At 40.9% G+C, this 15,838-nt stretch overlaps 2 protein-coding genes across 2 annotated transcripts in view; both read left to right on the top strand.

The window, feature by feature from the left end:
* LOC102294795 (X-linked interleukin-1 receptor accessory protein-like 2) overlaps window positions 1-15,838 on the top strand; it is a 512,221-nt gene that overhangs the window by 186,632 nt on the left and 309,751 nt on the right. The window lies entirely within an intron of this gene.
* LOC121814858 lies at window positions 12,505-14,461 on the top strand. The gene is made up of 2 exons (XM_042222724.1): window positions 12,505-14,050; window positions 14,353-14,461. Exons 1-2 carry the CDS (start codon window positions 12,902-12,904, stop codon window positions 14,359-14,361), a joined length of 1,158 nt encoding a protein of 385 aa, XP_042078658.1. The 5' UTR covers window positions 12,505-12,901; the 3' UTR covers window positions 14,362-14,461.

Below are 15,838 nucleotides of genomic sequence, written 5' to 3'. Positions count from 1 at the left end.
ACACACACACACACACACACACACACACACACACACACACACACACACACACACACACACATACACCTTATTGCATCTTAGGTCACAGTAGCTATGCACATGCTGAGGTCATGCAAGTGGCTGAGGTCAGGGTCATACTTGGCCTTAAGCAATTCAAACGCGCACACACTCAGTCTGTCTACATATGGCATACACACAGAAATACACACATTGTCTGTCTCATGCACACACACACACCTATTGTCTGCATCCATTAGCTTTGCTTTGCTGCACTGACCTAGCACAGGCTAGACCTACTTTGTTTTTGTGTGTGTGTGTGTGTGTCTCCTTTGGTCTGCTTCCCAAGTGGAGCATATCTGAAGGTATAAGGCACTGTTACTTCCTGCACATGCACAGACCCACCTCTCCTGGTTAGATAATTGTCTGTTTCGATAAAGAAATGCTGTACCTGAAGGGAAGCATCACTGTGTGTGTGTGTGTGTGTGTGTGTGTGTGTGTGTGTGTGTGTGTGTGTGTGTGCGTGTGTGTGTGTGTGTGTGTGTGTGTGTGTTTGTTGTTGGTGAAGTGGCTTTGAGAGCGGAGAAACTTGCTCTAGTTAAAAGCTTTTCTTAACCTCTTGATTCTGATGCTGTTGTTTAACTGTGGTGAGAACACATGAGCTGATTAAAAGATGTCTGTAAGTCTGATTAGCCGAAGGTGCCAAAGGTGGACAGGTTGTATTTTGCCTCCATGTTCCTCCAGCTCGTGTATGCACACACTAAATGTAGCCGCAGCTATCAGGAGGCTCTTAACAAGCAGCTATTATTTTTTTATTGCAACAGCTTTGGGAGCTTTTGTGCAGGAAAAGCTGCAAAGAGATCCTCAATAGAATACACTTCTGTCACTTAAGTGTTTGCTGTTTGAAGTTTTAGCATCTTGGCAAGCTGTAAATATCTTTAGATTGCATATCTGTGGCATTTTGAATGCCTGTGCTAAGCCGGATTAGATCTTTTGATGCAAATGGTTTTCACATGAACTGCCAGGCATGGGGAAAGTTTTGCTGTTTTGGATGGCGACTAATTCCTGGTTCTAGCCAGCTGCCCGTGGGAGTCTAAACCTAATATGTCTACAGAGTTCACTGGATCTTACATTGTAAATAAGCTGCACATTTCATCTTCAATAGTCAATATGTATATCTTCATAATAGATGTTCTATTATTCAATTGTCCTTTTATGTTACCAATATAAATGTGATAAGGACTGTTCTCGCTTACCAATTTACAAGAAGAAGAAACCAAATACCAAATACCTTATTGTGATGGAGCCAAGCCTAAATTGTTTTTTTTTTTTTTACTTTTTAAAGTCACTGTTTAAATATAACTTTCAAAATTATTGTACAGGAAAAGAATGTCTGCTTCCTTGTAAAGTGCCTGAAAATTAGGCAAGGTTAATAGACTCCAAAATGTAGCCCACGCCCCAAAAGGTACTTACAGTATAAAATGGGGAAATCTTTGTTTTTCTGTAAAATTACCAAGTAAATAAAATTACTTATAGTATAATTTGTGTCTCCTTTCATCTAAAATATATAAAGTTATCCATTTCTTAAAATTACTCATAAACTACCTAAAATTACTTAGATGCTATTTAACTTTACTGACAGTTTAATTATTACCGCTCGTTATTCTTGTTATTCTAGTGGACCTAAGTATTTGTACATACATTTATCTGCATATATTTACATTGTACTTCCAAATAAAATACACTGAAATTTCACTCGATTCATTATGCCCTTAGTCGTGTTACCAAAAAGTCATTCTTGTGTCGCTCCTGTCGTGTTGTGCGACAAATTCAATTTACAGATTATCCTCCTAACAAACAGTCGGTGTTCCAATGGCTGCTTCACCTGTCAAGTATCCCAACGTTTCCGCAGGGGCAAAGCAGAGGAAGCAATCATGAATCATTTTGGTTATTCAAAATCACTTCATTCACTTCTCTTCAAAGATTCATAATTGCTTATTAAGTTGTTCATTCACTTCTTCCCCTGAGCTAAGCCTTTACAGCACTGTTTAAACGCACTTCAGTGAACACATCGGTGCTCACATGGTCCTAACACTGATTCACAATGTCTTCAAATCCTTTGGTGTGGTGCTAGTTGCAGTTATCTTCATTCAAGTACAAAAATCTAGCAGCCAAAGATCCAGTCGTATATGCACTAAACACTGAGCTTCACTGAAAAAGCAGAATGAGATATTGTTATCTGGCATGTTATCATTTTTTTTTGTATTGTGGAAGAAGACAGCTTTGACCGAGCATGAGACCTGTTTGTCCTTCCTTATCAGACACAATGCAATGCACACTGTCACAGCCTCTGATTCAGATCCAACACTTGATCAAAGTTTCCTCTTAGAAGTGATGTTTGGTTCAGGTGTTCAAGACAGGAAACACTCACCAAACTGTTCCTCCCGTGTTCAGGCTGTGGGTCATCATTTCCCCTCACACTGTCTCATAATTCCTTCCATACGGCACTTTATTCTTTCATTTATCGTCCCAGATAAAGAACAGCTACACGATGTCTGCCCCCCCTCCCCCCTCGCGTGGTTAGTGACACGTTAGGGACAAAATGATACACACACCTTCACTTTATTCATCAATGCTGCGGTTAATGCAACACTGCTCTGAGGTGAGTCTCATCTCCAGAGATCATACACTCGTTGATTGGATTATTAATGGTATAGATTAGTTTATAGCTGTAATCTGAATGCAGGATTGATTCCAAAATAACTTTAATGGGAATAGCATTATTGATTACTTAATAACCCTGACTGTCCCCACGGGAGGAATGCATTGATTGTGCATACATTGGAAGAAGCACTGTGTTCCAGCCAGGGGACAGAAGAAGACGAATGTCACCGTTTTGCATGCCTGATCCAGCTGATTTCTGCAGATCAAGTAATGTCTTTAGTGCCACCGATTACGCGGGTTAAAGCTAAAGGAAACACGACACAGGCTGAACGAAGCGGCTCTCACAGGAGCTCGTGGTCTTTCCCCAAATGAGCCACAGTAAGCCAGGGCCTGAGAGTGAGGAATGAAACCTGGGATGTTTTACGGGGTCTAACATTTTAGCGTGAATTAATGTTCGACTTTCACACTAGCGCTGTTTCAGGGCGCCACTGAAATGCGGAGCGGGACTTTGCGAATGCAATTAAAGTCAAGGAAGTTAAGAGCTGTGAACCTCTTCTGCTCCCCTGAGAGAACAAAACAACAATACCCAGTGAGCTAGCAGACAGACAGAAATTTACACACACAGGCTCAACGTGCCATAAAAGTATTATTGTTCTTTGGTTTATTGTTACTTTGACATTTATCTCTTCTCTTTGCTCTCTTAGCTTTTTTTCTGTCCTACCTTACTTATTGTTGGCTTTACTTCTGCATTCCTAGTACTGACATTACACATACCATTACATTTACTTCTGCTGTAGAAAAAAGGCTTCCTTGAATGACACCGAGGTGAAATGAAGGAAGCAAGAAAACCGAGAGAGGAGAAAGGCAAGGCTGAATGAGACATAATAGGAAATAGATGGGGTATGGCAACAGACACAAGGGTAAGGGAAGAAAGCTTAAAGGAGAAAATGGGAAATGAAGTATAAAAGAAGAGAAAAAAGTTTTAATATTGGTGCCTATATCTATCCGGCCCTGGGAGGAGAGGAAGGATCGGCACTTCAGAGAGTTATGGAGGTAAATGAGGAGCTGCTGTCGATACAGTCGATATAGTTAAATCCTTTTAAATAACATACACTGAGTCAAGCCAAGAATTTGGGGAGCATCAAATACTCCTTGCACAGCTAGTTTGTTAGAAATACACTATAAAATTAACACTGCTGGTGTATCTGCGTATGCTAGGCAGTTAAGGTGTTAGAACAAAACAAAAGTCTCCTGACTGTTCCAATAACTATTCTGTTCATTTTATTTTCTGTATCCATAATGTGGATAAACAACAACTGTCCACTTTGCCCTTGATGACAATTGCCAGCTGCAGTGCAAATGCAAAGTCCCAGTTGCATTGTCAGAAAATAGTAAGGGTGATACAAACAATGACACTTGTTTATGTAAAGGTTATCTGCAGCACGGGGTGAGAATAGTATGTTACTATTCGTTAAACAAATCCACAGAACAATAATTGTCCAAACATTTCATGAACATCATGTTTTTACCTTACAGCAAGACTTCTGTTTATATAAGTTGGTGGTCAAGTTTTTCCTTCAGGATTTCTCTTCATTGCAAACGGTATTGAAAAAAAGATGCAATGCTTGGATCCAGAAAGACACACCCTGTGAGCTCGTGCACTTCTGTGGAGACGTAAAAAAAGAGAAATGCACGTATTAAACTGAAATGAGAAGATGCCAACTTTCCTCAGCTTTAACGTTTTCCTTTCACTTAACAGCTTAAAATAATCAGGATGCTTTACACACCTTTTCATGCTGTAGACTTTTTATTATTTTACTACTGAATTGAAATGAGTAATGTTACCTTTTCTTTGTGTTTCCCGCAGATATAGCCAGAATGATTGAAATGTTCTGTTATTCAGCCGGTTTGATTCTTGTCTGTAAAATTACACCAACTCCCAAAGACAAAACTAAATAAGAGGAAGAACTAAGTGCTTTAAGCTCTTCTAATAATCTAATTAGTCGGTCGTTCTGAAAAGCTTTTGACATTTAAAATTGAGTTGGATTTGTGTTAGTCAGCATCTGCAGTCAAGATGAAATAAATCGTTGGAACTGGTTGAGTAACATGCACGTCCACAGAACTTTAGTCCCTAACTAGTTAAACCAAATGTGGCATAAATAGTGTTTGAGCCAGAGGACCACAGTCACGACCCTTATCTGAGAACACTCCTCTGATCCCTTTCTCTCTAATATCAAACTATTATTTAAAAAAAAAACACTATTCCTAATTAAATTATTTCATTTAATGGAACCGAAAACAATGTAAATGCTTTTAGCAAGACTCCATATGTACTTTTAATCAAGAAAAAAAGTCTAGCAAATTTGAAAACATAGCTGTATGTTATAGTAAAAATGTATTATATAGTATTATATTATATTTTGTTTATATTATATATAGTTGCAGTATATATTGTAATATATAGTATTATACCAGAAATGCTAGCATGGCTAGCCCTTTAGCTGAAGTTAAATAGCAAATAGCAATAGTGTCTCTTTGTCTTTGCTGGTTTAGCGTTAGCTAACTGCACCTATGTGTGATTAACACCCTTGTTAGTAGGTACATAATTAATTAGTCAGTTTTTTACATTATTTTAATTCTTAACTTGGATTGGTGAAAATCACAGATCACCTTGTAAAGTCCATCTGTGTAACTTCAGCTATCTTCTTCTTCTTCTTCTTCTTTCTTTTTTTTAAGCTCAGCAGTAAAAAAAGACCTAGTCCTCCCAGCCACGCCTCCTTAATTAACACTTACTGGTCTGAATGCAGGCTCAGTGAAAATTGTTGTCTTGTAGTTTGTCTTCAAATTTAAAAACAAAAAACTGCACAATTCAACAATGAGGCAAGTTTAAATAGCATTCACAAAAGCCACAACAACAATAGCAGGAACAATAGTTATAGCTACTTGTTTCACATCCAGTGAACAAAATGCTTTTCAGCAATACTATATGCTATACATGAATTACCAAAAGGTAAAGTAACAAGAAAATTGTTCAAGATAAAGTTGTTTACATCCCCCATCAAACTTAGTTTGATATTTATTTACCTTATTTGGTTAAAGAGTTTATAATTTTCTAAAGTGTGTTAGTGCCATCAAACATCAATCTTCCTTCCTTTTACCACTTTTATTGCTTTTTTTTTTTTGTGTCCCGTTTGGATCTTTAGCCATCAGAATTGTTGTCTTAAGGCCAAGAAAGATGCCAAGCGGATTTATTTTACCAAGTGGATCATCATGGCCTTGCCATATTGGTCCATTTGATTGACCTTTATTATAATTATGAATTTATTTTATTTTCAGTTGCTACAAACGGGACAGACATGACTGGGGGATAGGACAGGGAGAAAGAATGAAAGAAAGAGAGGGAGAGAAAGAAAACCAAAGGGGAGAAGAGACGGTGAGAAGGGGGGGAAGAAAGAAAAAAAACAAAAAAAAACAAAACACCTGGGTCACCTGTATGGAGAAAAAAAACAGAAGAGAAAGCAAACAACAAAGAGCAACATAATAAAAAAAAAAAACAAAACGGCACCATCACAATAAACTAGCTAGCAGTAGATATCAGTAGATACTATAATAAACGATATTGTGCAGCACGCAAGATAGACAGCGCACAATGTGCTTTGAGGCAGCAGCCAAGAAAGCTGTAGTCCGCGTCTGTGAATACCCGTGTGTACACCTGTGTGCATACCTGTGTGGATCAGCATGCTTGCATTCCAAAGGTTTCTCCATGTAACGATCTGCTAGGGAGTGTGGGGAGCCACAGCCCCGTCCTCCAGGGTATGAAGCAGGTATGGAGGAGATCAAAACTCCAGACATCCAGAGGCCCCCAGAACACAAGAGACCAAGGAAGACCAACAGAGGGGCAGCCGCGCCACTGTCCCAGTAAGAGCTGAGGAGAGTCCCAGATGAGGGCTCACTCAGCAGCCGCGGAGCAGAAGCCAGGGGGAGTTGCAGTGACGCGCCCGTGAGCTCCGCCGGCAGCCAGCTGTGCCTGAGTGACCGAGCCCCAGGCCGAGAGGCCGGGGGCACCCCACCTCCGAAGTGGCCCGAGCGAGCCCCAGGCTCCAGGCCCCGATAAGCGGCCGCCAAGGAGTGAGCCGGTGTGTACCCGGACGCCCACCCCCAGACACAAAGAACCACCAACGCACCGACACCTGAGGGAGTCCGCCACTGGCAGGGGAAGTGGTGGTAGGGGGAGATAGGCCTCCAAACCTTGGAGGGCCTGAGATGTCCCCAGAGAGGTGGCGTCTGATACCCAACCTGACATATAGACACAGACATACAGGCACACACAGACACAAACATCCATTCCCACCCTCATGCTCTCATATGCACTTACTCCACACTCAACCAACGTGGAGACAGACATAAAGAGACTCTGTCCCCAAGCGTACTCTACGAACCGAGTCTAGGTACCCTTGCTCCTGGAGGGGTGAACTGCACCCACTTACCACTTTTATTGCAGTCAGTGGGCACAGTAGTGACTCTCTGGAAAAGGCCAGCTGGGCTAATTTGACCTTGCTCCTGGCCAGTCCTGGCTCAGAAATTGTCTGTTTCTTATTGCCGATGTTATTTGGAAAATAACAATCTTGATTGGAATTTGAAGTTTGCCTTTATGAATCTAAGAATGCTTTGCTGCATATCCAGACCTCAGGGCTCTGCGGATGTTTAAAAGATAGACTCATAGCTCTGTTTGGAGAAGTGTAAGTGACAGTAGCCTTGAAACTTTAGGACTTACATGTTTACTTGGATTGGCTTGTGTTACTGATCTTATATTGCTGCTCTCGCTGTTTTTGTCACTGTGACACACACACAAACGACACAAATAACAGAGGTTGTCTCTTTTTCAACCCCCCTGCTCTCTGGCTCATTATCACTCTCTCTCTCTCTGCTTTGCTTTGGATAGAAATCGTTGTGTCTTTCCTGTCAATACGTTGTCTACCCACGCTCACCGCTATATATAGGAGCTGCCATCTTCCCACAGTCCCCACATCCTCTCCTCCTCCACCTCTTCTATTCAGCTTCCCATCAAACACACTCATTTCACTTCAAAACAAACGTGGAGTGATAAGGAAAAATGAAGGGAAAGAGAAAAACAAGGACGAAAAGGAGAAGGATTTGAGAAGAGAGATGAAATGGAACAATATGTAATAAAACTGAAGAGACAAGGTGAAAATGAAAGCGACTTAATGAGATTTTTATGGAAAGGGTTAAAATAGTGAGTTACCTGGAGTGAACAAAAGCAAACGCTCTGACAGGATCATACCACAGTCACCTCAGGCCTTCCAGCTTTTGACTGCCTGCACTGTTGCTGATCAAGGAGCTAAAACATAGCCGACTCGTATGTGTGTTGTAACTGTATCTGCATGTGCAGCACCATGTGAATGACTTCAGAAGACAACAGAGCAGAGCTGTTAGCTGTTAGATGCTGGGAGATTGCTGAAGCGCAGGAGCGTAGCATGTAATTAAGAACCTCGGTTCAAACGCTGGTGCTGGCAAACATCTGACTTGCTGAAGTGTCCTTGAGCAACAGTCTCTCGCCTCTCCAGGGTGCTGTTCTGTAGCTCAGTGGTTCCTAAATGGTGGGCTGTGAAACAAGTCCAGATGTGACATTTTTACATATCATTATGATGTACAACTGCACAAAGAGGTAATTTCAGTCCCTCATTTTCTTCTTGCTAATACAGGATGGCTTGAATTAGAAGAACTTTACATATGACAGAAGTCCCTGGGAACTTTCTTCAACTACTACCGACACAAAATCTACCCAGATTTTGGGTTTGTGCAGACCTAGTATGTCAGCTGTGCTAAGCAAACGAAACAGGTGCTTGGAAACAGAGCATCCCTTCTGAGAGACATTTACTTCAGCAGGTTGCATATTTGGAGTAGGCATTGTAATACGGCAGTAGAGTTGCAACATTTTTACATAAACTAATCGCAGGTGCTTCAAATGGAGCATCCAATAAAAAGAAAGGCTTTTGATTGCATGAACGAAAGCAGACATGCCATTTGATTTTAGCTTACCTCTTTTTTTTTAATCCACAGTTATACCTGAAGCCAAACTCCTCCAGTGCTTTTAATTAGTGAGATCCCTGCAGAAGCTATCATGGATCAGATGTGACTGTGGCTATTTTACCTTGTGGTGTCTCAAAGGCACCAGGGCTTCAACTTCTGCATTGTACAACAACCTAATTATGAAAGAAAGAAAGAAAATAATTGCATGAACTGGACAGCTTGGTTGTGCATTGGTTAACACTGTTGCCTCACAACAAGAAGGTCCTGGGTTTGAGTCCACTAGCTTGTTGCTTCTGTCCTGCCTGTGCTTTCATGGGTTCTTTCTGAGTAGTCCAACTTTCTTCCTTAGACCAAAGATATGCATGTCTATTAGGGGTGCAACGATACTCGTATCGATATTGAACCATTCGATACAGTGCTTTCAGTTCGGTACGCATATGTATCGAACAATACAAAATTTTAAATTTATTTTATCAACTTTCCTTCTGACGACGTTGACTTTGTTGAGAGCTCAGTGGATCTGCGCTCGACAGTGCAGCCTAGGCGGAGTAGTCGAACGCAGATTCACTGACCGCAGGGCAAGCTAGCGAGACAGAAGTTAAGCTCTCCTTGCAACGTGGCAAATTGAACCTCCCCCACCCTCATTCAGATCTGGCGTTTGGAACTATTTTGGTTTTCATGTGACGTATGACCCTGAAGGTAAACGCGTCATGGACAAAAGTAAAACAGTATGTTGGATGTGCCACGCAATGCTCAATTACATTAGTGGGAACTAGTGTGTTAGCACAGTAGCTCGTTAACGGAGATTTGCGTATAGTATAGCTTTTATTTTGGAAAGACCCATTTCTCTGTAATAAACTCTCTTTTCCAAAGATGAGTGATTTCTATCAGATAGATTTTTTTTTATTATTTTGTTGTTTCAGCAACATTAAATTTAAAAACTGTACTTTTGAGTTAAAATAGATATTTATAATTTTTATAAATGACAAATTAAAAAGGCATGAACATTTTTTTGTATTGGAAAAATATCGAACCGTGACACCAAAGTATCGTACCGAACCGTGAATTTTGTGTATCGTTGCACCCCTAATGTCTATCTCTCTGTGTCAGCTCTATGTGTACCCCGCCTTTCGCCTTACGACAGCAGGGGTAACTTGACAAGCAAATGAAAATAGAATCACAAAATAGAATCACTTTGCAGCTTTCTTTGCAGGAACTCTCTGTTGCTTCGGCACTAACTTTATTTTATATTAGAATCAGGTTGATTGGCCACGAACATGTTTTGCTCCATTCCTTTCAAGTGTTCATATATTATATAAGTATGTGCGTCATCTGAAACATCGGTGGTTGGACGAGGTACCAGAAGGTGCCAAATCTTCATTACGTCAGCCCAGTGCTGGGATCCCTGCAGAAAGACATAAATAAGACAAGGAGGGATTAAGAGACAAGGAGTGGGAAGTGAGGAAAGGAATCAAGGATGTACAAACTAAGATATAAGAAGAAGTAAAATCTGGTGTATAAAATGATATTTGGCCACAGTGGGTCACATTTAGTCTTTTTGGTTAACCAGTCTATTGGAAGAGATTAAAATAAAAAGTCAGTGTATGCGACTGTTTAAATAAACCACTCGTGGATGTGGATCCAGATGTATTTGCATATATAAAACAAATCTACTGAAAAATACAGAAAAAAAAGAATTGTAAATGTGCACCAGAGCTGAAGAAATCCAAATGGACATGTAAATGCATTTCAGGAGAAGAATAAACATAACAATGACAGCCATATGCTCGACTGGATAACAGGAGTTAAATGTCAGGACAGGAAAAAAGATGCTGCACAATGCAAAACTGTTAGAACGCGGCGTGTAGTGGTGGTATAGTTTATGCTTGAGTGAAATATTCAGCGATTTTTTAAATCCTTCTTTTACCGAAGCAGCTGTGTGGGACACTGGGCTCAATGTGGCAGTGCTTTTTATTCCCGGTGATTTTTTCTAGTGTAGAACCAGAGAAAACTTCTAGAGTGTGATTTCTATAATTAACGTGGGAGGTTAGAGTAACCCTGGAAGTACAGTGTGTTAACCTCTCTCAATAATGAACACACCAAGACTGCTGCTGTTTGTGTGTGGAGCCATGTGCAGGTTCGAACACTCTGTGTTCTTATATTTATTCTTAGGTCAGAAACGCCACTCTGTTACCGGGGTGTAGCTGCTCGTCCACCACATGTTTCTGTAAATGAGAGGAGCAGGGACGATGTTAGGGTGGAAAACTTGTACACACAGTAACACATGCACCTGCTTTCTGTACTGACATACTGAAACTACTTCCACTAACTTTGGTATAAAAACAGCTGCTTTTTCGTATCCACTGTATTACATAACTTTAATATTCATAATGTGTCCGGAGCTCTTGGCTTTGTGTTGTGAATCTAAAGCAAGAACATGCTGCTATTTTTAAGCAAGGTCTGGTAATTTAATATAGAGTTGTAACGTCAGTTCACTGACCAAGTGATCACAGAACCTGAAAGGATAAAAAAAGATTAAAAAGATAACGTTTTTCTGATTGCAATGCAAGTTTAAATTAGCAATATTTGAACTTACTGCATTCATTTTTCAAAAAGCGCTACACGTCTTTGTTCGATTACTCTTTAAATTATTTGTATTTTTTGTTGCCACATTCTGTTTCTTCATGTATCACACACAGCATCTCAGCTTTTCTAGAAACTGGGTTTTACTCTGAGGGGAAAATTGATATTTTCGGTGGGTTTACAGAGACGCCCACAACATTTAATGCACCACACACTTTTATGGCACTTTGAAATGTGTGTATGACACACCAGTCTCACAAATACAACCACACAAAAGCTTATATTAACTGAATAGTGACTCAGTAAACCACTTGTCTGAACAGTCTGTGCGTAGCTGAAACGTGCAAGCTATAACCTGTATCATGTTAGCTCTAGCTAACTAGCTGTTTTTTTGTACAATCTGAAGCATAAATGTACTCATTGAGTCTTTTTATGGAGAAATATATTTTTATATTTCGATTTATTTTATTTATTTATTTATTTTAAATAAGAAAACACCTCCTAAGATTTGTTTTAACTAGTTCTAAAATTGTCCCGTATCATGCTGGACATGGAAACAGGAACAATTTGAGTTGAGATGAATACTGTTTACATATGACCTTAGTTAATATTAAATCTATAAGAACCTATGAAACATGTATGCAGCGTTCACTTTAATAAAACAGAAGAGGGGTCAGTACGGTGCACTTGAATACTCACCTACATACATGTGTGGAAAAGCTGAGAGTGATGCTAAAGTGGTTAAATATTGAGAGGGAAGCCTCTAAGAAACAGCCTTGTTTCTCCACTTGAATCTCAACAAGCAGCGGAGCTCCTTGAAAGGATTTTGCTCTCTGATATTTTCTTTTTACACCACGTAACACTTGAACCAGTCTGAGTGATATACCAGATCCCTATTGATACATCTCTATAATTAGTGGAGCTTAAGCAATTCTAAATGACATAATGATAAACGTTTTCACCTGAATCATGTGATGAACACACTTATGATCAATTCTAGATGTTGAGGGAAACTCAATACAGGATGGCTGAAGTAATTCAGCACGTCAGAATATGTATGACGGACCATACCATACCATACCACCTTTATTTATAAAGCACTTTAACATAAAACCAGAGTTCACAAAGTGCTGTACATGCTAAAAGCATAAGTAAAGAAAATTAAAATGAGATAAGATAAAATAAATAACTAAAAAACTAAAATCGTTACCTCCATTCCTGTCTGGGATACCAGCTAACCTTTGTCGGACCCTGGCCCCAGCCTCACGGCGAAAGCGTTTCAGACGCCGGGGCAAACGTAGCGGTCTACTCGTGAAACTTAAGGCGTACTTGGCGCGCTCTTCCCCGGCTCCGTGGAACGAACGTGGATCTGTACCTTGTCATGCCTTTTCTCCGTGCTCTCTGGAGCCCATCGATGCCTGGCTGATCGATGTCCCAGCCACGAAAGATTTCCCCTCATCTTCGTCGGCGCGGTGCGAACCTACAGAACTGACGGCCGCTGCGTCGGGTCTCGCTGTCAGCCACGAACACGCTGACCTCCACCAGGTTTGGATTGGTGAACACTAGATCGCTGAGTAATAAAACTTTTATTTTAAGGGATTTATTTATGACCCAAGGACTGGATTTCCTCTGTATAACTGAGACATGGTTGAGGGCCGGTGAGTCCAGCGCTTTCACAGATCTCTTACCTGATGGCTGCTGCTTTTTAAACTCTCCTCGAATATCAGGCAGAGGAGGAGGACTAGCGGTTGTTTTTAAGAAGCAGTATAAATGTAAACCACTGCCATTATCAACCTCACCTAGTAGCTTTGAACTGAGCATGTTTGAGCTAGGTCGCTCTCACACAGTGCTCTGTGCTGTGGTTTACAGACCCCCAAAATACAATAAGAACTTCTTAAATGACTTTTCTGATCTGTTGGCTGAAATTATGCCAAAATATGATCATGTCCTTATTATTGGGGACTTCAATATTCATGTGTGCTGCCCTGACAAGCCAATGGCAAAGGACTTTTTAAATCTTATTGACTCTTTTGATCTTGTGCAACCTGTGTTTGTGCCTACACAAAAATATGGGCACACGTTGGATCTTGTTTTAACTCACAATTTACCTGTCTCTAACTTAGAGGTTTGTGATGTTGTATGGTCAGACCATAGGCCTGTCTTGTTTGAGGTTTTCCTTCCTTGTACCAAAGTTAATCTTCCTCCTGTTGCTGCTAGGAGCTGTCGTATTTTTAACCCTTCCTCTGCTGGACAGTTCTCTATTGTTTTTAATCAGAACGGCGGCCTTCCTGATTTCATATGCAATGATACAGAAGAGCTGAGTACGTGGTTTTACTCTGTCTGCCAAACTGCTTTAGATTCAGTGGCCCCCTTTAAGCTTAGGCAAGTAAAAGCCAAATCTGAACCCTGGCTGAATGAAGACACCCGGGCTGCCAGAAGAAAGTGTAGGAGAGCTGAACGTAAATGGAAGAAGGATCAACTTCAGGTGTCATACCAAATGTTACAAGACTACTGGAATTCTTACCAGAAAACTGTAAAAGATGCTAAGAGGAAACATTTTGCTGCTATTATTCAGGCAAATTGTCGTAAGCCTCATGTCTTATTCAAGACTATTGACATGGTCCTTCACGCTCCACAGACTGCTGGTGTCGAGTCTTCTCAGGAAATTTGTGAAAACTTCCTACACTTTTTTATTGATAAAGTGCTATCTGTCAAAGCGCAGACTTCCCAGTCCGTTCTCGACCCTTCTACCCCTGTCCCTAGTTCTGCTGTCTTTGACAGGTTCGAGCCAGTTTCCTTGCTCTGCCTGCAGGAGTTGGTTGCTCACATGAAGCCCTCAGGTTCCCCTTATGATGCTCTCCCTCCTCGATTTTTCAAAGAGGTTTTTCTCACTATAGCATCAGCTGTACAATCCATTGTAAATAGTAGTTTGTCCTCTGGTGTTGTACCTGTCAATCTCAAACATGCGGTGATTCAGCCTCTACTCAAGAAACCTGCTCTTGATCCTGATATTATTGCGAATTACAGACCTATTTCCAAACTGCCTTTTATCTCAAAGATTCTTGAAAAGGTAGTTTACAAGCAATTAATGTCCTTCCTAGAAGAACACGGTATTTTAGAAGTTTTCCAATCTGGTTTTAAAGCTTTACATAGTACCGAATCTGCCCTTTTAAGAGTTTTTAATGATGTGTTTTTGGCAAATGACTCAGGTGACTGTGTTATTATCGTGCTGTTAGATTTAACTGCTGCTTTTGATACAGTGGATCATAATATTTTAATTTCCCGTTTAGAGCAGTTGGTGGGTATGCGGAGTACCGCACTGCAGTGGCTCAGATCCTATTTGGCAGAGCGAACTTTCTCTGTGAAACTCGGGGAGTTTGTATCCTCTGCTGCTTCTCTTCAATGTGGGGTCCCACAGGGTTCAGTTTTAGGCCCGCTTCTTTTCTCTCTATATCTCCTACCCCTTGGGTCTATTTTCAGGAAACATGGGATTTCTTTCCACTGCTACGCCGATGACTCCCAGATTTATTTCCCACTTAAAAAGATAAATGGCTTCTCAGTAGACCCGCTGCTCAGATGCCTTGATGATATAAGGGCCTGGATGGCTTTGAACTTTTTACATTTTAATGAACAGAAAACAGAAGTGTACTTTTTTGGTGGCGCTCTGGAGGATATAAATCTTCCTGGCCGTATTTAACCCATTACTCAGTGAAGCAGTGGGCAGCCATTGGGCGCCCGGGGAGCAGTGTGTAGGGACGGTACCTTGCTCAGGGGTACCTCAGGGTAGCTGTTCAGGGGAATCGAACCCCCGACCTTTCCGATCATGGGGCCACCACTCTACCTACTGAGCTACCTGCCCTGCCCTGAAAACAGAAGTGATGGTTTTTGGTGGCGCTTCTGAGGCCACTATTATAGATCTTGGTTCACTGGCACAGTATGTTAAACCAGTCATCACTAATCTGGGAGTTAAAATAGAGGCAAATCTTAAACTTGAAAGCCAGGTCAGAGCTGTTGTAAGATCTAGCTTTTTTCATTTGAGGGAATTAGCCAAAATAAAGCCTATCTTATCGAAACAGCATTTTGAGACAGTAATCCATGCCTTTGTTACTTCTAGGCTGGATTATTGTAACGCACTTTATTTTGGGGTTAGTGATGCGTCCATTAGGCGCCTGCAGGTTGTGCAAAATGCTGCAGCACGTCTTTTAACTGGAACAAAAAAGTTTGAGCACATTACCCCAATTTTAATTTCACTCCACTGGCTACCTGTACATTTTAGGATTGTTTTTAAAATTCTCTTATTTGCTTTTAAATCTCTTAATGGCCTGGCCCCCCCCTACCTCTCGGAGCTACTACAACCATATACACCTCCCCGTTCCCTTAGGTCCGCCAATCAGCAGCTCCTTAAGGTACCAAAAACTAAGTATAAATCTAAAGGTGATCGTGCTTTTGCTGTAGTTGCTCCAAAGTTGTGGAATGATCTACCCTTGCATGTTAGGCAGGCCTCTTCTCTCTCTGAATTTAAAAGTCTTCTTAAAACATATTT

This window comes from Haplochromis burtoni, unplaced genomic scaffold (assembly GCF_018398535.1).
Source record: "Haplochromis burtoni strain Fernald_Lab_line unplaced genomic scaffold, NCSU_Asbu1 Contig_92, whole genome shotgun sequence".
Taxonomy (NCBI): Eukaryota; Metazoa; Chordata; class Actinopteri; order Cichliformes; family Cichlidae; genus Haplochromis; species Haplochromis burtoni.
The sequence above is the reverse complement of the archived record's forward strand: the minus strand, read 5'-3'. Positions and strand labels throughout refer to the sequence as shown.